At 38.2% G+C, this 23,765-nt stretch overlaps 1 protein-coding gene across 1 annotated transcript in view; it reads left to right on the top strand.

The window, feature by feature from the left end:
* The window catches only part of LOC150079336 (uncharacterized), a 283,854-nt gene that overhangs the window by 251,961 nt on the left and 8,128 nt on the right, over window positions 1-23,765 (top strand). The window contains exon 17 of the mRNA XM_090383035.1: window positions 20,825-20,911. Coding sequence (XP_090239161.1) covers window positions 20,825-20,911 — 87 coding nt within the window. The remainder of the gene's footprint in view (window positions 1-20,824; window positions 20,912-23,765) is intronic.

Below are 23,765 nucleotides of genomic sequence, written 5' to 3' on the forward strand. Positions count from 1 at the left end.
GTCTTCCATGTGCAACAGTATCAAAAGCCTTTCTAAGATCCAAGTATATAATATCAAAGTTATTCCCTGCATCCAGTTCTTTTGTGACTGCATCATAGTATCCAATCAAATTGGTCAGGCAAGACTTCCCCTTAACAAAACCATGCTGTGTCTGAGCTATAACTGAAGTCTTGTCTAAATGATCCTGCAGTGCTTCTTTAACCAGTGCCTCCATTAATTTTCCTGGAACAGAAGTTAAGCTCACAGGTCTATAATTACTTGTGTCAGCCTTTGATCCTCCTTTGTGAATTGGGGTCACATTTGCACATTTCCAGTCTATGGGTACCTCCCCTGAGTCCAAGGAAGCTCTCATAATTATGGCTAAGGGTTTGCTTACTTCCTTTGCTGCCTCCTTTAATATAACTGGATAGATCCCATCCACCCCGGGTGCCTTTCTTGTGTTTATCTTCAACAGTTTCTCCTCCACTTTACTCCCAGTTATTTCAAGATTCTGTAGCTTACTGCTAGAGTTGAATACACCTCTGGCATTCCCCTCGCTGAATAACTCCTCATGTGTGAATGTCAATGCAAAATATTCATTTAGTTTGTTAGCTACCTGAGCAGGATCATCAACAGTTGACCCATCAATATCAAGTGGACCAATCTGATTCATCCCCTTCCTTCTAGAGTTTACATAAGTAAAGAACTCTTTGCTGTTTTTCTTTGCATCCCTTGCCAAGGATTTCTCGTAATCTGCCTTCGCCTGCCTAACCTCCTTTGTAACTTGGTTGCATATCAACTTGTATCTATCATAGGCTTCTGTGTCATGTGTTAATTTATATGTATCCCATGCATTTTTCTTCTCTGCCATATGCCTCATTAGTTCATCTGACATCCATTTTGGCCTAAACCTTGAACAATATTTCTTAGTTGGTATGTAAAGCCTAGTAGCTTCCAAGATAAGTTCTTTGAATGCTTCCCATTTTGAATTTGCTGTTGGTAACATCATCAGTTGGTCCCACTGTATAGAATTTAAATACTGTCTCAGACAATTTTCTAACTTCACTTTTACCAAATGCCAACAATTCATGTTTACAAGAATTAATACTTTTGTTGTCCTCGTTTTCCTTCTCTCGTCATCAGTATTGTCACTAGTTCTTACATTTGAATTTTTTCTTTTTTTCTTTTTTTTTTTGAAACTGTCCAAAATGTCGGGTCATTCGGATATTAAGGTACTGTGACCATGTAAACAGAGACAAGGAAATTTTACTGAAAAATGTGGATAATGCACTTCGGCAAAACAACAAATGGTTATTTGTCAGGGTAAAAGAAAATCACTTTTCTAATTCTCGAATGGGGCACTTACAGTTGATTCACAGCGGTGTCCAACCTACGGCCTGCGAGGAAGGTGAACTAAAATAGAATTTAAAATTTTGTTAATTATCAAAAATATTCTCCATTAAATGTTTTGTTGTTGTTGTTATTATTTTTGGTTTTTAGGAGCATTAGCAACTAAGGCCATATTGCTCCGGGATATACGGTGGTCATTTCCTGACCTTTCCGCATCTTCCGTATTTGGTGGTGACGGGCTTGAACCTCGGTCTAATCAAGAAGCGTGTGCTACGCACTGCTGCTCCTTCCCACCTGGCTACGGAGGCGCCTTAAATGTTTTGTTCAGTAAATGTAATTGTGTATTGTACTTAATAAAATTTTTGAATATTTCAATTTTACTTTTACATGCAGCAAGATATGGAAAGTGTAACACACTAAAGAAATCTAACTGAATTTTTTTGAATATGGCCCCTGTACAGGAAAAGGTTGGACACCACTGCAGTAGAAGGTGGGCCAGAGCCCATTGGGAATACACGATCTGCTCGCCCTTGACTAGTGCGACTCCTCCGTATGTGGGACAGGTGGTCAGATAGGTTTTACCAGGTACCACTACGTTGTAGAATGTGTTAGCTCACTTAATTCACGCAGCAGCACTAATTGCCTGAAGGCCAGAAATGTGAACAGTGCATACCAAGTTAATTCTCTCTTAATCCGTTTGCTATATGAAAATTTTCTTCGCTCAATAGAAACTATTTTAAATGTAACTTCCAAGGGGAATTCAAAATTATTTGCTATAAAAGGACTTTGTTAAACAAAGGCCTGACTGAGTAATTTAGAATTATAAAAATGGTTAATCCAGTTTTATATAAAAAATATCTTAAAAATATACAGTAAAAGATGCAAATCTAGTTAAATAATTTTAAGCTTATTTAAATAGTAGGTAAACATGTGAAAAAAAAATTATGGAATATTACAAATTTTGAAGTGCACTGCATCCAAATATTACAACACGTCACTGTTAATAAAGGTGCTGGTACACCATACCATTGAGTACCATCCCAAAAAAAAGCACTGCTCAACACAATCATTAGACTTATAACACAATCCTAATCTGAATTTTTTTTCCTAGTGCTTATATCACACCAAACTGACTCAACATTGCACTCATCATTCAATTCAACTGGATATCGCTGCCTTAGATTTAATATTCTTCTTAACTAAGAGCATAACTCCTCCACTTCTCCTTTCCAGTCTGTGCTTTCTGCATACATTGTACTCATCATATTTAAATTGAGTGTCACTTATGTCTGAATGATACCATGTCTCTGCTATTCCTACAATGTCTGCATTTGTTGACTTGATCAGTACTTCAAATTTGTGAAATTTATTAACAGTGTTCCTAGCATTAGCAAACATGCAACTATACATGCATATGTTCTTACTCTCAGTTACCTTAACACAGCCCGTGTGTTCATTTATTCCATGATAAATGAATACACGGATTACCAGATGCCTTGCTTTTCAGGCTGCTATATATACCAATAGTAGCAGTGCAAGAATAATTTTCACGTCTGTCTGGAGCTCTAGTTAAACTGTTAATCTGTGTATTCCCCTCCAAGGTAGCATGTTTCCGACCCACCTATCACTGCCTCGATAGCATCAGAAAATAGTCTTGCATCCCTTCCATTCAAGTGTATCCCATCCCTGTAACAACAGTCTCTCCTGTTAAAAAGCACAGACCATGCTATGAAAAATTCTACCCCACAAGATTTGCACATTCTCTCCAGGGCCATATTGATTGACAAGGTTCTCAACATATACTCCCTCCTACTGTGTCTGGGCAGAATTGCAGATACTTTCAAATTCAATCCTCACTTGCAACGTTTTCCAATATTGCCCTGTACTTGTTAAATAAATCCACAGATCTCCTACTCTTAATATCATTAGTGTCAACATGTACAACAATATCCCCTTCTGTGCCTTTAAAAGATGATATCTGCCCTACAACATCTATTTTTTCCCCTGGCTAATATACCCTGGTCCTGTTCCACCTATTCTTCCTGCACAACATATTCTCCGTTTCCCTGACAATAGAGTTACCAACAATAACCAGCAAACATTAAGTAAAGAATATCACAGTTATATCCTGCATCCAACTCATGAGTGAATGTCAAAATAGCTAACCAGATTATTTTGACAGTCACTCGAATATGACTTTACAGAACCATGCTGTGTTTCCTTCAGAATTCCATTTCTATATAAATACTCCTGTATATTGCACTCTTGATCTTCCTTTGCTACTGAAGTTAGCCTGACTGTTCGGACTGACTTCAATGGTAATGAAAGTCATGGAGGCAGTGATCCACTTTTCTTTAGAAACTTCTGTTATGTATTATTGATATTTTGGTACTTGCAATCCAAGAAAATCACTTCTGAGCCTAGTTATGCCCTTGTAATTAACCTTAATTACAAGGTTAATTACAAGGGCATAACTAGGCTCTCTTGTACTCTGTACTCTCTTGCTAGCTTCCTCAGAATTACTGTATATTCCATCATCTCCAAGTGCCTTATTTGCCTTTAGGCCCAAAAGTTTTTCTAATAAATAATATTCAGAAATTTCAATATGACTGATTTCCAACTTCATTTGCACAGTTTTATCTCACCATGAAGGATCTTTTATTTATAAATATCGATATAAAGTACCTGTTCAATTCATCCGTAGCATCATGTGGGTTTCTAAGACTTTCCCGCATCCATTAAACAAGGATTCCAATCTAGTTTCATTCTTCTCTACTTTATATTCACATACATGAAGAACTCACTATTCCCATTCTTTGCTCTCTCTCTTAGCTAGCACTTTCTTATAATCTGTCAACCTTACCTTTTCTGTGTTACTATTACAGATCAATTTGTAACTATAGCCTTCAGTACTTGTTATCATCGGCCTCCGTAGCCGAGTGGTCAGGAGCGGGAGTGCAGTAGCACACGCTCTTTGAGTAGACCAGGGTTCAAGCCCCTGACTGCTGAATACGGTCGATCTGCCAACCCGCACTGGACCAGCGTGGCAGATTATGGTCCATTGCCCTCAGCATGAATTGTTGAGGAGGCTTCCATCCTGCAGTGGGTTGATAATGGCTGCACTTTACTTTTTTTTTACTTGTTATCACCCTGTAACTTTTCCATGCCATCTTTTTGTGCTCTGTTAAGTTGGCTCACTCATTATTGCGAGTTACCTCTGCTGTTTATAGTTTGTGTAGCACCTTAAGTTGTCATAATCTCCTTTCACAGCATGAAACTACATATTTTCAATCTTCTTTCCTAAAATTAAAAACTATTGCTTTGCCTTTAACAACTGCTGTCTCTTCCTTCATCATTCAACCTATGATCACTTTCTGTTTATATGGTTCATGGATGATGATCAGGTTCATTGTCCCTAGTATTTTTCCTAACTTGCTGATACAAATAACAATCATTTAGTTGATTTAAAATTTTGTTCCGCATGATGAATTTCCTCCCACTTGCTCCAATCCAATTAGGGACAAATTGAAATCACCCAGAATAAGACATTCACACTTGCTCGCCCATGCCATTTGCACAGGGCCAGCCCCAAAATTTGTGGGGCCCTGGATTCCTGTGCAAAACTTATACAGGGTGTTTTTGTGATTTTTTTTTTTTTTTTAGTGTTTTTGTAACTAGATATTAAGACAACTGTAGGCTCGTTGAAAGAAATTAAAAAAATACATGGATGATATTATTATTTAGACCATTTGAGCATTGGGCCCTGTTCAACAGAACTGGTTGAACATTCTTGTAGCTGGCCCTGCATTTGCACATATAGTCTCTCATCATAATGATAAATAAGTATAGGAGTAGCTGAAGGCCTCTCATAATCTTCACAAGATTAGTGAGTGCAGTGGTAGCTGAAGGCCTGTCATAATCTTCAGAAGGGAGTACAGTAGTAGCTGTAGGCCTGTATGACAGAAAGCAGTTGGAAGTAAGTGAAGATGAAAAACAGACTAGTTGTAAATTGAGTCCAAGTTCATATAGTGATTATGAACACCTACTTAATAGCAAGTAGGTTCCCCATTTAACCCTCAGAACAGTCAGGATTCATCATGATCATCATGATACAGACTCACCAAGGTATTAAAAACATGCTACAGGGATGCTGGTGCATATTGGCTTGATTTCTTTCTACATTTTGCAAACTGAACTCTAATCTGAAGAGATTGTTCCACCTCATTCAAAAAGTGCATAATTGGATAGATCTTGGGATAGGGCACCACAGTAAGCTGAATTCACTCTCATGTTTCTGGAACCAGTCTGTTTCTGGAACCTGTTTAGTCTGTTTTTAAATTCTATACAGTGGGATCAACTGACGATGTTACCAACAGTAAATTCTAAGTGGGAAGCATTCAAGGAATTAATCGTGGATGCTACTAGAAGTTTCATACCTATTAAGAAATATTGTTCAAAGTTTAAGCCTAAATGGTTATCAAATGAACTAATGAGACTCGTAACAGAGAAGAAAAATGCATGGGAGGCATATAAATTATCAAGCGACTCAGAAGCCTATGGCAGATATAAGCTAGTCTGTAATCAGGTCACAAAGGAGGTAAGGCAGGCGAAGGCAGATTACGAGAAATCCTTGGCAAAAGATGCTAAGAAAAACAGCAAGGATTTCCTTACTTATATAAACTCTAAAAGGAAGGGGATGAAACTGATTGGTCCACTTGACATCGATGGTTCGACTGTTGATGATCCTGCTTAGATAGCAAACAAACTGAATGAGTATTTTGCATCTACATTCACACATGAGGAATTAAGGTTTGAAAATGGCAGAAGGTTATCAAATTGTAGCAGGATACTTAATGATTTTGTAATAACTGAGAGCAAAGTGGAGGAGAAATTGTTGAAGTTAAACATAAGAAAAGCACCCGGGGTGGATGGGATCTATCCAGTTATATTAAAGGAGGCAGGGATGCTCACATAATTATGGTAAAGGAAGCAAACCCTTAGCCATAATTATGAGAGCATCCTTGGACTCAGGGGAGGTTCCCATGGACTGGAGTTGTGCAAATGTATCCCCAATTCACAAAGGGGGATCGAAAGGTGACATGAGTAATTACAGACCAGTTAGTTTAACTTATGTTCTGGGTAAAATAATGGCATCACTGGTTAAAGATGCATTGCAGGACCATCAAGACAAGACTGCAGCAATAATTGAGACACAGCATAGGTTTGTTAAGGGAAAGTCTTGTCTGACAAATTTGATAGGATATTATGATGTGGTTACAAAGGAACTGGATGCAAAAAATAATTTTGATATCATATATTTGGATTTCAGGAAAGCTTTTGACAGTGTTGCACATCGAAGACTATTGTACAAATTGGAGCAGAATGGTATTAAGAGTAAGTTGCTACAATGGATAAAAGGGTGGTTAAGTGGAAGACAGAGGGTGGTAATCAATGGGTGCTGCTCTTCTTGGACTAATGTTATTAGTGGAGTCCCACAGGGTTCAGTGTTGGGTCCACTGTTGTTTTGTATATTTATCAATGATACTGATGAAGGTATATGAGGCTTAATGTCAAAGTTTGCAGATGATACAAAGGTTGGCAGGGTTGTTAATGACAGCAATGGCAGTGTGCTACTGCAACAGGATCTAGATAATTTGGGCAGATGGGCTAAGATGTGGCAACTGAAGTTTAACATTGACAAATGCAAAGTACTGCGTATGGGTAGAAGTAACCCCAGAGAAACGTACCAACTGTGTGGTTCTACACTTAAGGTGATAGAAAATGAAAAAGACCTGGGAGTAATTGTGCAGTCAGATATGAAGTGTTCTGAGCAATGAAGATAGGCCACCATGGCAGGTCATGGGGTTTTATCAATGATATATAGAAATTTTGCTAGCAGGGAAAAAGGAGGTGATTGTCCCTCTGTATAAGGCAATGGTCAGGCCAGGCCTTGAGTACTGCATACAGGTCTGGAGGCCTCATTTTAGGAAGGATGTAGATTAGATTTGCTTGAACGTGTACAGAGAAGGGCAACAAGATTGGTGAGGGGGATTGAAGGGATCCTCTTACCAAGAGAGGCTTAAGTTCTGCAAATTGCAGTGGCTGGAAACTAGGCACCTGTGCGGTGATCTGATTGAGGTGTATAAGGCCTTGAATGGGTTGAGCACGCTGAATTCTGATGCGATCCTTCCACTTGTTCAGATTACAAACCTAAGGGGGCATAAATTCAAATTAAGAAAGGACAGATGTAGAATAGATGTGCGGAAATTGGCCTTTAGCCAGCAGATGGTTTAAGGAGGAACTGCACAGGCATTTGGAGGGAATGGTGTGATTTTTTTTTTTTTTTTTTTTGGCTGATGCTCATACACTTGCTTTCTTGCATCACATGCCACTACTACTACTACTACCTATATTTCTTTCCTTGTGACATGGCATGGCACATTATGCTGTTGGAACAACTCATTCACAGATGGATATGTTTTAGTCATGAGGGGATGTGCCTGGTTGGAAACAATTTCCAGATAACCTGAGGCATCCAAACGGTCCTCTAATAGTATCAAGAAGGCCCAATCTGCATCACGGAAACACAATCCATTACACTACCAGCTCACACTGACACCTGGCAGGATGGATCATGCTGTTTTTACCGTATTCTGGCCTTTTCATTAGTGAAATAGCAGGAACTGGGATTTATCAGGACAATGTTTTTTTAACCCTTCACTGCCCAGTATCTGTTCTAAATATACCTTCTCAATTTTTGCTGACCACTTTGGTTATTGTCTGTTATACCCCATCCATGACAAGGTACTCTGAGTTGTGCATCCTGAGATGCCTCTTTGGTAATCACTGTTGTACTTGGTTTTATTTGACTGACTTTCTATTATCCTGCAGAAGTCTTGTTAGCCTTGTTGGCCTCTCATATCAGTGAACGTTTTCTGACTACAAGACCACCATTGCCTGGATGTTATTTGGTTATTGGTCTAGTCACAAAACATCAAGACATAGCTATGTGTGAAAATCTCAGCAGGGTTTCAATTTCTGAGATACTCATGCCAGCATGTCTGGCACCCAACTACCTTTCCATGTCCAAAATCACTTAAATCTTTCATTTTGCGCTGAATCACACACACACACACGCACATGCATGTTGTTTGTTATTTGGTTTTTAGGAACATTAGCAACTAAGGCCATATTGCTCCGGGGATATGTGATGGTCATTCCCTGACCTTTCCGCATCCTCCATATTTGGTGGTCACGGGCTCGAACTCCGATCTAGTCAAGAAGTGTGTGCTATGCACTGCTGCTCCTGGCTACTGAGGCGCCCACATGCATGCACACACCTGCTTTATGTCACATGGCACAAACAAGTAGTGTTTTCCATTTCATGAAAAGCGTTAGGTGTACCTAATAATATACCACTCAGTGTATGTTAAGCTGTAATTTCCTTTATAGTTTTATAGTTTGGTCAATAAAAATAGTGTTCATTGGAAAAACAAAGTTTGAATTATTCTTACCAGCTGAGATCCCTGGCACTGTCACAGAGAAATCTCTGCTTTTGATTATAATCTTTACATCCAAAGGTACTCCAAACTTAAGTTATATTTCATCAAGAAAAAAAACTTAATTTCCTGTTTATGAGGGCATACACAGAGCATTTATGTTTATCAAACAGGGCATTATCAAATAATGGCCAACACGATGAAATGTAAACATGCAATGCACTGTACTGTTACCTACATGAAAGTATTAGTAATTCAAAATTTCAAACAGTTTTTTCAGCTAACTTTTTGACTATTTTTGGACTGCTGTTTTTATGTATATCATTTTATGCTTTAACCCTCTGCTGCTTATATGGCATCTGAGAGACCACTACCAGGAAGAGTTATCTAATCTTGCCATAGAGCTTTAGTTTCACAGAAACCAAGTGCAACTAGATGAAAAAAGTAAAGATGTTTTTATGATATCTTCCAGTACCACATGAGCATCTGTGTTTTAATTTGGGAATGAGTAACCTTGAAGATTGTAAGAAATACAATAAGAACATTCTTTGTTATTATTGTTATTATTGGTTTTGTTCATATATTTTTGTCCAACCGCAGACATCATTCTATCATATTTGTTCCATTTAGGGTGCTAATGGTAAGGGATTTGATTGATTCCCTGTACTGTTTAAACATTTAGAGGTGATATCAAGTGAAAGTGAGATCAAAGGATAGCCTATACCTTTAAAAATATACATGTAAACTGTTGCATCATTGTGCTTATTATTCTTATTTTAAAATTATTTTGCAGTCATGTTTTTATTCTGGCCTTCTTATAGGTTGAATTTTCTTATGTACTTAGTCCCTTAATTTTTTTTACACAATCTCTTTCACCCCACCTCCCCATCAATTTTAAAATTGAATTTAACCTTAATTTACATGTATGAATTTTCTGCTAGTTCAGATTTTTTTTATTCCCCTTTTCTATGTATTTTTTAAGCTCTTCTATTTTTTAGTTGCCTGTCTAGTTTGTCTGTCGACACCTTGCCACACCTGCAAATATTTTTTGCATGACATGCTTCCTGTGTGTGTGTGTGTGTGTGTGTGTGTGTGTGTGTGTGTGTGTGTGTGTGTGTGTGTGTGTGTGTGTGTGTGTGTGTGTGTGTGTGTGTGTGTGTGTGTGTGTTGGTACTCCCGGAATATTCTTTTGCCATACCCAGCCAGTTTCTTAAAAGAGTGATTAATTCCTCCCTTTCCCTTTGTCAGTGTAATTGGAGAAATCCATCAACTGCCAACTTACAGTATCTTGAAACCTTCTGTCTGATCAGTGGTCACCAATGTGGATTCCATCAGTGTCAATTTACCGGTGATATCTTTTGCTTCTGTTACTCATCTTTAGATAACTTCAAGCAGTTGCTCTTGAAGTTTCAAAGGCTTTTGATCATGTTTAGCATAAAGATCTAAACAGGCTTTTCATCTTATGATTTCTCTTCTGCTTTTTGCATTTCAATAGCCAGTTTTTTTTTCTCTCACCTTTCTCAGGCACAGAAAACAGGGTGATGATAAATGGTTTTTTTGTCTTCTAACTTTTAAACTAATGCTAGTATTCCCCAAGGTTCTGTTATTTCTCCCATTCTTTTACTCTCATATATTAATTACCTTCTTCCACTGATTGCAAATCCTAACCATAGTTTTATTAATTTCCAATTTCTTAAGAAATCTTATTCTGCATAATCAGCTTTATCTTTTCAATGCTCTGCTAATTATACAGGAATTTTTTTTAGCAGGAATAAGGGGGGTGATTGTCCCCTTGTATAAGGCAACGGTCAGGCCACACCTTGAGTACTGTATACAGGTCGGGAGGCCTCATTTTAGCGAAGATGTAGAGCGGCTGGAATGAGTACAGAGAGGGCAACAAGATTGGTGAGTGGAACAAAAAATTGCTCTTCCCAAGAAAGGGTTCAGTTCTGTAAATTATACCTTCTGGAGACTAGTCGCCTGCAAGGTGATCTAATTGAGGTGTATAAGGCCTTGAATGGATTGCGTAAGCTAATGCTAATGGGAAATTATTCACCTGAGGGAGCATAAATTCAAATTGAGGAAAGACAATTGTAGAATAGATGTGCAGAAATTTGCCTTTAGCCAGCCGGTGTTGATAGTTGGGACAAACATATGTCTGTTGTAGTGGATTGTTGTTGTTGTTATTTGGTTTTTAGGAGCATTAGCAACTAAGGCCATGTTGCTCCAGGAATATGCGGCGATCATTACCTGATCTTTCCGCATCCTCTGTATTTGGTGGTGACGGCCTCGAACCCCAGTCTAATCAAGAAGCATGTGCTACGTACTGCTGCTCCTTCCCACCTGGCTACGGAGGCGCCAAAATGTTGTAGTGGAGGTCAGCAACTTAAATAAGTTCAAGGTGGAACTAGACAAGAGTGAATGGGTGGGTGAAAAGTGAAGGGTGTTTTTTTTTTTTTTTTTGGCTGATGCTATATAAGCTTGCTTTTTTGCATCGTATGCCTTACTTAATCACAGATAATTCTTTAATGTGGTGAAGAAAACTTAATGTCATTCCATCTGAAACTCAGTTCTATGTTATTTCTCACAAAAAAAAAATAAAGGGAGGAGGAGAAAAACCTCCTCCCATGCAAATCTTCATTAATATTCAAATTTCTAGACAAGAACACATTTGTATATTTGGGAATACTCTGACTTCTAATCTCTCTCTCTGATCTGACTTCTAATCTCTATGTCTACCAGGGGCAAAGGTTGATGACGTTGTAGAGCAGATATGATCCTTTAAGGGCACAAAGGGTGGATATTGTTGTACATGTTGGCCCTAATGATATTAAGAATAAGAGACCGGCAGAATTACTTAATAAGTATAAGACAATGCTGAAAAAAAAGCAGTGACTTAGGCAGATATTGTTGGGATATCAGAGACATGGTGTCACACAGGCATAAGCAGTGCAGACTGGAATTTGGGGAATACAATGTGTACAGAAAAAATAGACAGGACAGGAAGGGAGGAGGGGTTATGCTGTTAGTTAAGAAACACATAAAATCTAAGGAAGTGCATCCAATTGATGTTGGTGGACAATGCAATGCCGAGTCTGTTTGGTGTGACATAAGCATTGGGAAAGGAAAAATGGGAGTAGGTGTGTGTTATAAGCCTAATGAATCTGATGAGTATAAGAGCAATTGTACAGAGAAATAGAGTGGGCAAGTAAATTAGAGTGTCTTATAATGGGCGATTTTAATTTCCTGGATATTGACTGGAATTTGGTCACTCACACACTAGCAAGGCTTTTGTGGATTTATTGGATGATTGTTTTCTACATCAGCATGTTTGGGAGGCAACTAGAGGGAGTAATACTCTTGATCTGATTATCAATAATGATTCTTCATGCATCAAGAATCTGCAGATAAAGAACCACTAGGTAGTAGTGATCACAGTGTGCTGAAGTGGGATTTACTCAAAGAGGTAACTGCAATCAAGGGTAGAGGGAAGGGTTTTTGCTTTCGTAAAGGCAATTACAGTGGTCTGAGACAGTATTTAAATTCTATATGGTGGGACCAACTGATGATGTTACCAACAGGAAATTCAAAATGGGAAGCATTCAAAGAATTAGTCTTGGAAGCTAGCAGGCTTTTCATACCAACAAAGAAATATTGTTCAAAATTTAGGCCTAAATGTATGTCAGATGAACTAATTAGACATGTGACAGAGAAGAAACATGCATGGGATACATATAAATTAACATGTGACACAGAAGCCTATGATAGATATAAGCTGGTCTGTAACCAAGTTACAAAGAAGGTTAGGCAAGCGAAGGCAGATTACGAGAAATCTTTGGCAAAGGATGCAAAGGAAAACAGCAAAGAGTTCTTTACTTATCTAAATTCTAGAAGGAAGGGGATGAATCAGATTGGTCCACTTGATATCGATGGCTCAACTGTTGATGATCCTGCTCAGGTAGTTAACAAACTAAATGAATATTTTGCATCGACATTCACACATGAGGAGTTATTCAGTGAGGGGAATGCCAGAGGTGTATTCAACTCTGGCAGTAAACTAGATAATCTTGTAATAACTGAGAGTGAAGTGGAGGAGATAAAAAAAAGCACATGGGATGGATTGAATCTATCCAGTTATATTAAAGGAGGTGGCAAAGGAAGTAAGCAAACCCTTAGCCATAATTATGAGAACTTCCCTGGACTCAGGGGAGGTACCCATGGACTAGAGATTGCAAATGTGACCCCAATCCACAAAGGAGGATCAAAGGGAGACACAAGTAATTACAGACCTGTTAGTTTAACTTCTGTTCCAGAAAAATTAATGGAGGCACTGGTTAAAGAAGCATTGCAAGATCATCTAGACAAGACTTCAGTTATAGCTCGGACACAGCATGGGTTTGTTAAGGGGAAGTCTTGTCTGGCTAATTTGATTGGATACTATGATGTAGTCACAAAGGAACTGGATGCAAAGAATAACTTTCATATCATATATTTGGATCTTAGAAAAGCCTTTGATACTGTTTCACATGGAAGACTGCTGCACAAATTGAAGCAATGTGGCATTGGAGGCAAATTGCTGCTATGGATAAAGGGATGGTTCAGTGGGAGAAGACAGGGAGTGGTAATCAGTGGACACTGCTCTTCGTGGACTAATGTTATTAGTGGAGTCCCTCACGGTTCAGTGCTGGGTCCATTGTTGTTTTCTGTATTTATAAACTATATTGATGATGGCATATCAGGCTTAATGTCCAAGTTTGCAGATGATATGAAGGTTGGCAGGGTTATTAATGACACTAATGACAGTACACTGCTGCAGCAGGATCTGGAAAAGTTGAGCAGAAGGGCTGAGAGGTGGCAAATAAGTTTAACATTGACAAATGTAAAGTACTACATATGGGAAGCAGTAATCCCAGAGTAATGTATCAACTCTGTGGTGCCACACTGACAATGGTAGAGAATGAAAAGGACCTTGGGGTAATTGTGCAGGCAGATATGAAGTTTACTGAGCACTGCAGACAGCCTGCAAGAGTAGCTCATGGTGTCTTGTCAATGATATACAGGAATTTTTCTAGCAGGGATAAGGAAGTGATTATCTCCTTGTATAAGGCAATGGTCAGACCACACCTTGAGTACTGTATAAAGGTATGGAGGCCTCATTTTAAGAAGGATGTAGAGCTGTTGGAACGAGTACAAAGAAGAGTAACAAGATTAGTGAATGGAACAAAGATTTGCTCTTATGAAGAAAGGCTTAAAATTACAGTGTCTGGAGACTAGGCGCCTGCAAAGTGATCTGATTGGTTGTATAAAGCCTTGAATGGTTTGAGCATGCTCAGTGCTGATGGGATTCTTCTTCTTGCTCAGAATAATCACCTGAGAGGGCATAAATTCTAATTGAGGAAAGACGATTGTAGGATAGATTTGCGGAAGTTTTCCTTTAGCCAACGGGTGGTTGATTGCTGGAACAAACTTCCATCTGTTGTTGTAGAAGTTGACATCTTAAATAAATTCAAACTTAAATAGTTTGAAGGCAGAACTTGACAAACATTTGGAGTGAGTGGATGGGTGAAATAAGGTTTTTTTTGGCTGATGCTATATAAGCTTGCTTTCTTGCATCATGTGCATTTGCTAATTCTAATGCTGATGAGAGGTATTATAATTTATAGTACTGTTCATGGGTTGAAGATTGAAAAAAAAGATGAAAGAAGATACTTGTTGACATTGCTACTGCAACAGGAAAGTTGAGCAGATGGGTTGAGAGGTGACAACTGAAGTTTAACTTTGACACATGTAAAGTACAGCATATAGGTAGCAGTAACCCCAAAGTAATGTACAACTATGTGGTACTACGCTCAGGTGGTAGAGAATGAAAAGGGCCTGGGGTAATTATACAGTCAGATATGAAGTTTTCAGAGCTGTGCATACAGTCTGCAAGAGTAACTCATGGTGTCTTGTCAATGATATACAGGAATTTTTTTAGCAGGGACGAGTAGGTGATATCCCCTTGTATAAGGCAATGGTCAGGTCACACCTTGAGTACTGTATACAGGTCTGGAGGCCTCATTTTAGGAAGGATGTAGAGGTGCTGGAACGAGTACAAAAAGGGCAGCAAGATTAGTGAATGGAACAAAGGTTTGCTCTTATCAAGAAAGGCTTAAATTTTGCAAATTACAGTGTCTGGAGTCCAGGTACCTGCGAGGTGATGTGATTGAAATGTATGAGACCTTGAATGGTTTCAGCAAGTTTAATGCTGTTGGAATTCTTCCTAATGCCCAGATTAATTACCTGAGGCAACATAAATTCAAAATAAGGAAAGACAGTTATAGAATAGATGTGTGGAAATTTGCTTTTATTCAGCGGGTGGTTGATTGCTGGAATAAACTTCCATCTGTTGTTGTAGAAGTTGACATCTTAAATGAATACAAGGCAGAACTAGACAAACATTTGGAGTGAATGGATGGGTGAAATGGAAAGGTTTTTTTTTTTTTTTTTTGGCTGATGCTGTTTAAGCTTTCTTTCTTGCATCATATGCCTCTACTAATGCTAATGCTAATTAGACTTGACCTTCTGTCGATTGTAATTTTCAGTAAATATAAATGAAGGAAGGTTGCTCCAGAAAACGGAAGTTGAATGAATAAATGAGGAAGAAGAAAAGTTGGTTCTGTGAGTGTGAAGTTGAAGAGTAAAAGGATGTTAACTGATTGTGGCATGTATTCGGACTGCTTTGGAAGAGAAAGAGGGTATTATAGAAGCCAATTCAGAAGAATAGTGTCCATGGAAGTATCTATAGAAAGGCATGCAGCAGAAACAGAATGTCTGTGAGACAGAGAGACTGTTAGAGATGAGTCATTAATTAATCTAATATTAATAACCTAAGGACAAATGGTTCTGCCATTCTTTTGAATGGAATCCAGAAACCGGAGAGAGACAGGTTTCAGGGGCATGGCACTGCCACAGATGTGGGAACAATATTCCATGGTAGGGCGAATTTGATTTGCAATTTGTACAAAGTGAACAGCTGTTTGGAAGAAAAGTAACACCGAGAGTGGAAGAAAACCTGTTTTTTTGATGCAGAGGAAGCAATATTTGTAATGTGCTTATGCCAAGAGAGATTAAATGTCAGGTAATCCCCAATACAGATATATGATCTTCTCTGGAAATTAGAGTGTGTCTGATTTCTAGGATAAGCATAGAGAGAGAGAGAGTGTGTAGCTAAGCATAGGAGCAGAAGAATTCTGTTTGCGAGATATAAGACAGGAGTGAGTTTTAGAAGGATTGAAATTAACTAAGTTAATTTTCCCTACTGCAGAATTGGACCTGGAGATCAGTATCTAAGGAATTGGTGGATATTTGAGAAGTTTAATCTGTTTGTGCAGGGCAAGGATTCTCAAACTGAAAGATGGAATGCAATGTGCTATCATCAGCAAAACTGTGAATAGGATTTCTGGTTAATGGAAGAAGGTCATTAGTATACAAGAGGAAAAGAGTGGGAGAAAGAAGTAAACCTCACTGCCATCACCTGTAGTGAGTGGTCAGAGAGAAAACTGGATGCCCAATTACTGAAAACAGTTGGCAAACCTAAGATGAAGCTTTTTTAGAAGACCTTTATGCTTGTTATTTGTTTGTTGTTTGGTTTTTAGGAGCATTAGCAACTAAGGCCATATTGCTCCGGGATATGCGGTAGTTATTCCCTGACCTTTCCGCATCCTCCATATTTAGTGGTGATAGGCTCGAACCCCGGTCTAATCAAGAAGCATGTGCTACACACCTGCTACTCCTTCCCACCTGGCTACGGAGGCGCCAACCTTTATGCCAAACACGATCAAAAGCCTTTGAAATGTCAAGAGCAACTGCTTGAGCTTCACCAAACTTTTCTACTGAATTTATCCATAGCTGGATAACATAGGCCAGAATATCACCAGTGGATCGACAATGATGGAATCCATGCTGGTGATTTTTGATCAGATGGAAGGTTTCTAGTAGTTTAAGAGTTAATTGATTTCTCCATTACTTTATAAAGAGTAGAAGTAAGTGCAATGGGACAATAATTGGATGGGAGGGATTTTTCACCCTATTTAAGAACTGGCTTGATAAGAGCAAATTTCCAAGCAGAAGGGAAAACACCTTTGGATTAAGAAAGTGTAAAAATGGTGACACAGAACAAGAGTATGTTCAGGAGTACAGGTTTTAAGAACAGTGGAGAAATACCAGCAGGATCCGAAAGTTGCTTAGGATCAAGATTGTTCAAATTCCTTCCAACATCCTTTTGATGGAAGACCACAGAAGGCATTGGATGGAGTGTACTGGCAATGGCTGGAAGTAGCCGGTATCATCAATACACCAATTGGAAGAAAAATAGGATGCTAGCAGGTCAGCTTTATCTTTGGCTGAAGTTCAATAGAATCATCTGGTTTTGACAGAGGTGAGAACAAAGATGGACAAAAGTTGCGGCCTATAGTTTTGGCAAGAGACCAGAATTCTCAACTACCATTTTAGACAAGAGCAAGTTTTCTGCTCTTAGCCTGTTTGAAATGTAGTTTGGATTGATTAATACTGCTTTGCAATTATTGTCTGCTGTGGTGTAGGCAGAAAATAAACCTGGAGATTTGTATACAAGACAAGACAAGATATACAAAATTCTTCTCTTGGACAGCCTTAGCACATTTATTGGAAAACCAAGGTTTAAATAAAGGACTAGATTTTAAGGTGGAGTGTGGAATAAAGGATTTCATCCCTACACGAATAATTTGCTGACACAATCTGAACAAGCATTGACATCAGAAGATTTTTAACAGTAATCCAACCAAGGAAAATAAATCTTGTGCAGATCATCCCATTTTGCATTCTTGTAATGCCATACAACATGAGGTTAAGAATGGCTTGAGAGAAAGGCTCCATTGGAGAAGAGACCATCACCAAGTTGCGATCTGAGGTTTCCAGAGGAACACTGACTTTGACACTACTTAGAAGGATTGTATGTGAGAAAAAGATCAAGCATGTTGGCTGTGTGGTTAGGATTATCTGGTATTCTGGTAGATAAATGAACAATCTGTGTGAAGTCATTAGTAATTGCAAAAGCCTGAGAATCTCGACCAGCTGGGTCCATGTGACTAGAAAACGGAAGCCATCTGGAGTTGTGAACATTAAAGTCACCAAGGAAAATTACCTCATTGTTAGTAAAGTTGGACTGGAGATAGTTAAGTTTCAAAGAGAGGAAGTAAAAGAGTTTATGTGATTAGAGGAGTTAATAGAATGATAGAGGCAACAGGTGAATTTGACAGAATGTGGTAAAGAGATTTTAAGCCAGAGAAGATCAAAATGCTGAGATTCCAAGTTACTAATTCTCTGACAGGGAATATCAGGATGGACATGCGCACAAATACCACCTTTGAAGCGAAAGGAATCATACAGCAAATAATTCAGACAACTCAGACGAGCAGAGGTTGAATCAACTGATAACTGAGATTCTGTCAGAAAAAGTACATGGGGTTTTGGCAGACTGCAAGTAGAAATGGACATCATTGAGATCAGAACTGGGACCATGTATATTTGTGAAATGAACTAGGAAGTGTTTGGGAGGTTTAGCTCTTTTTTTCAGATAAGTTTGTTCTATTATTTTGACAATTTGTGGTGTATTCTGAAGACATAAGCACACATCATAAATATTGCATCCATTGAAAAACTTTCTTTTTGTTTTCTCTCTGCTTTATTTTTCTTCTAAACAGTTTTTGATTGTATAGATATCTCTCAAATCTGCTGTGCTATGGAATGTTATTCTCACATCTGGAGAATCACTCTTAAGCTCCCAGACTCAATCCAGTGGAGGGCAGTCAGGTTAATTAATGACTCACCTCTTACAAAAATCTCTCCACTCTCTGTTACATAAACATCAGTTTCTACTTATGTCTTTTCCATAGATATTTCCATGGACACTGTTTTTCCGAATTGGCATCTGTAATTTTAATTGCTATCTTCTAAATTGGCCTCAACATATCAACTCTTTTCTTCCTTCAGCCCTTCTATTTTATTATTTGGAACAATCATCCTTTCTTTACATCTAAGAATGTTTCTAAAAATTACAACTTATAGAAATTGAATCAACATGTCTCCTCTGTCTTCTCAGCCTTAATTGCTTTGTTGAATTTGTTTGAATCGCTGTATCTGTTGGATCTTGGATTTTGAAAAAACATAATCCAGCTAAACAGAAATGCTAATAAACACAACAATTTAACAAATTCAAGAAATCAGTTATAATTCCATCAATATTAAACATATGGTCTGTAATTGAAAAAAAAAAAAATGAAAAAAAAGAGAATCCGAAGAGCTGCACCTCAGCTCAAGCTGGGAGGAGGGTGAGGGATGGAGGAGTTTTTTAAGAAATGGAATAGAGTGGGAAGGTGTTTTTTTAAAAAAATATATATTTTGAAATATTTTTTATTAATACTGAAAAAACGTAACAAGCATCCAGTTAGGTACGAATTAATGTGACTTTTGCTTCTGAACTTCTTTTGAGCGTGTCTCTCAATATGCCATAATGGCGAGTATGCCATAATTTTCATCTTTAAACATGCTGTGAGACTTATATTGTTCAGACAGTTTCTTGATTTAATTTTAATATAGTTCATGTTTGAAAATATTTGCCCACAGAAATTCGTCAAACCAAAAACTGAGAGAAGTCCAAATGCAGATATTTTCAAAAATATATACGTGTCTAGTTATTTTCCATGTAATCAAGTTTAGTCTTGCTTTTTCAATTCATCTATCACCGTCCATTTGTGTAGAATTGCAAGGGCAGCCCTTTTCCTCTCCAAATCCTCAATTTCAGTTTTAAGGCATTTTAAGTCTTGAACTTCACATATCCTTGATTTTTAAGTCCTCTCAACTCCATTTCAAATTGTGCTTCATGTGGGCTAAAAGTTAAAGAGCCTCAGTTACATGCTCAAAGAGCTACATGCAGCTCATGAGCAGCAGGTTGCTGGCCCCTGGTCTAGAGCAAGGGCATCCAGACATTTTTGATTGGGGACTAAAAGAGATAAAATGATGAAAGTTGCAGAATACGCTGGCTTTTACTAGAAGTGAGTTGCAAGAAAAATTCCTTACCACTAATTATGCATTTTTTAAAACAGAATTTAATTTTTGCTGTTAGTGTTTACATTGACAGTTTACTTACAGCATGATATTTAATACTGCCTACATGGCTAGGGCTGCAAAATGTGAAGGAGTTGGCCTGTGAGTTGTACAGCCATGGTATAGAAGTAGACTTTAAACTTATATATAAAATGGGGAAAATTTTTAGAGAACCAATGCTGCACATGTGAACTTTTCCACACACAAGCACGCATGTGCGTGCGTGTGTGTGTGTGTGTGTGTGTGTGTGTGTGTGTGTGTGTGTGTGTGTGTGTGTGTGTGTGTGTGTGTGTGTGTGTGTGTGTGTGAGAGAGAGAGAGAGAGAGAGAGAGAGAGAAGTATATATATGAAAATATGTGTGAATGCAACAAGATGTATATAGATGAAACAGGCAACTGACTAGAAATAAGGATAGAAGAGCATTTAAAATATATAGAAAAGAGGAACTCGGAGAAGTCTAAATTAGCAGAACATGCTTATATGTGTAAAATAAGATAAAAACATTTAAATTACAGGGAAGGCAGAGATTTGAAAAAAAAAAAAAAAAAAAAAAAAATGAAGCTGATATGTACATAAGCAAATCAGCAAAAGATCATAAAACAGAAATTTAGGTAGGGATATTCAAAATTTGTGTTATAACCTATATGAGTTATGTGTAACTTTTTGAGAAGTTGGATGAGTTTTTACTTGTAATGATTTCATCACAATGAGATAGCCCATGTCACTACTTATTTATTTTCCATGTAATCAAGAAACTTCTATAGGTTCTGATATTGTGAATGTATTATAATTATATTATCACAATTTAAATATAAAATAATTGCATCTAATTTGTAAAAATCAGTTTATCTTACTTTTACAAATTATTTTAGGGCCAAGATGGCATGATTGACAAGAAGATTAACATAAAAAGAATGTACAAAGGCTATTGTGTGAAGACCACTACCATAAGGAACAAGGTATATTCACACTTATCCATCATTAAAATATGAACATCCCTACACCTATAAGTAATGCAATGTGAATAAGTATTAGTTGTAGGAACTAGTACTGGAACTAGTTTTACATGCTTTGTAAAAAGGATAGGTGGAACAGGACCAGGGTATGTCTGCCAGGGGCAAAGGTTTATGATGTTGTAGAGCGGATATCATCTTTTAAGGGCACAAAAGATGGTATAGTTGTACATGTTGGCACTAATGATATTAAGAGTAGGAGACCAGCAGAATTACTTAACAAGTACAGGTCACTGTTGAAAAAAAGCCGTGAATTAGGTTTGAATTTGAAAGTGTCTGCAATTCTGCCCAGAAACGATAGGAGGGAGTATATGATGAGGGCCTTGTCGATCAATTCGGCCCTGGAAAGATTGTGCAAGGCTCAAGGGGTAGAATTTTTTTCAGCCAGGTGTGTACTTGTAACAGAAGGGACTGTTTCTACAGGGATGGGATACACTTAAATAGCAAGGGTGCAAGAATATTTGCTGATGCTATCGAGGCAGAGTTAGGTGGGTCGGAAAACTGCTAGCTTAGGGGGATACAAGGACTAATAGATTAACAGTAGCCACTGGCAGAGGTGAAAGTAATTCTAGCACTGCTTCTATTGGAATGAGCAGAAGCCTGGAAAACAAGATGCAGGATATTTCAGAGACTGCAGGGAATCATTGTTGTACAAGTAAACACATGGGTTGTGTTAGGGTAGCTCAGAATAGGAATAAGAATATGAGAGTAGGACAGGCGTATGTATACTTGTGTGTACACCAATGCTAGGAGTTTGGCAAATAAATTTGATGAATTTGAGGTATTGCTCAAAACATCAAAGGCAGATATTGTTGGGATATCAGAGACGTGGTGTCACACAGATATAAGGGATGCAGAACTGGAATTTGGGGAGTACAACGTCTACAGAAAGGATAGACAGGATAGGAAGGGGGAGGGGTTATGCTATTAGTTAAGAAACACATAAAAACCAAGGAAGTGAAGCCAGCCGACATCGCTGGACAGTGCAGTGTCGAGTCAGTTTGGTGTGACATAAGCATTGGGAGATCAAAATTGAGAGTAGGAGTGTGCTGTAGGCCTAATAACTCTGATGAGTATAATAAGAAACTGTACAGGAAAATAGAGTGGGCCAGTAAATCAGAGAGTCTTATAATGGGGGATTTTAATTTCCCAAATATTGACTGGAATTTGTGGGTTGGTCACTCAAACACTAGCAAGGCTTTTGTGGATTTATTGGATGAGTGTTTTCTACATAAGCATGTTCGGGACTCAACTAGAGGGAGTAATACTCTTGATTTGATTATCAGTAGTGATTCTTCATGCATTAAGACTCTCCAGATAGAGGAACCACTAGGTGGCAGTGATCACAGTGTGCTGAAGTGGGATTTACTCAAAGAGGTAATTACCATCAGGGGTAAAGGGAAGGGTTATTCCTTTCGTAAAGGAAACTACAATGGTCTGAGATAGTATTTAAAATCTATACAGTGGGACCAACTGATGATGTTACCAACAGCAAATTCAAAATGGGAAGCATTCAAAGAACTTATCTTGGAAGCTACTAGGCTTTACATACCAACTAAGAAATATTTTTCAAGGTTTAGGCCTAAATGGATGTCAGATGAACTAATGAGACATATGGCAGAGAAGAAAAATGCATGGGATACATATAAATTAACACGTGACACAGAATATTATGATAGATATAAGCTGGTCTGTAACCAAGTTACAAAGAAGGTTAGGCAAGCGAAGGCAGATTACGAGAAATCTTTGGCAAAGGATGCAAAGGAAAACAGCAAAGAGTTCTTTACTTATCTAAATTCTAGAAGGAAGGGGATGAATCAGATTGGTCCACTTGATATCGATGGCTCAACTGTTGATGATCCTGCTCAGGTAGCTAACAGACTAAATGAATATGGTGCATCGACATTCACACATGAGGAGTTATTCAGCGAGGGGGATGGCAGAGATGTATTCAACTCTGGCAGTAAGCTAGATAATCTTGTAATAACTGAAAGTAAAGTGGAGGAGAAATTGTTGAAGATAAACACAAGAAAGGCACCTGGGGTGGATGGGATGTATCCAGTTATATTAGAGGAGGTAGCAATCGAAGTAAGCAAACCCTTAGCCATAATTATGAAAGCTTCCTTGGACTCAGGGGAGGTACCCATCGACTGGAGATGTGCAAATGTGACCCCAATTCAGAAAGAAGGATCAAAGGCTGACACAAGTAATTATAGACCTGTGAGTTTAACTTCTGTTCCAGGAAAATTAATGGAGGCTCTGGTAAAAGAAACACTGCAGATAAAAGAAACACTGCAGATAAAAGAAACACTCATCTAGACAAGGCTTCAGTTGTAGCTTGGACACAGCATGGTTTTGTTAAGGGAAGTCTTGCCTGACTAATTTGATTGGATACTATGATGCAGTCACAAAAGAACTGGATGCAGAGAATAACTTTAATATTATTTACTTGGAACTTATAAAGGCTTTTGATACTGTTGCACATGGAAGACTGCTGCACAAATTGGAGCAGTGTTGCATTGGAGGCAAATTGCTGCTATGGATAAAGGGGTGGTTGAGGGGGAGAAGACAGAGTGTGGTAATCAATGGACACTGCTCATTGTGGACTAATGTTATTAGTGGAGTCCCTCAGGGTACAGTGTTGGGTCCATTATTGTTTTCTGTATTTATAAATAATATTGATGATGGTATATCAAGTTTAATGTCCAAGTTTGCAGACGATACAAAAGGTTGGCAGTGTTGTTAAGGACGCTACTGAAGCTATGCTGCTGCAACAGGATCTGGAAAGGTTTAGCAGATA

Source organism: Mastigoproctus giganteus, chromosome 10 (genome assembly GCF_048544385.1).
Source record: "Mastigoproctus giganteus isolate SK-2022 chromosome 10, ASM4854438v1, whole genome shotgun sequence".
Taxonomy (NCBI): domain Eukaryota; kingdom Metazoa; phylum Arthropoda; class Arachnida; order Uropygi; family Thelyphonidae; genus Mastigoproctus; species Mastigoproctus giganteus.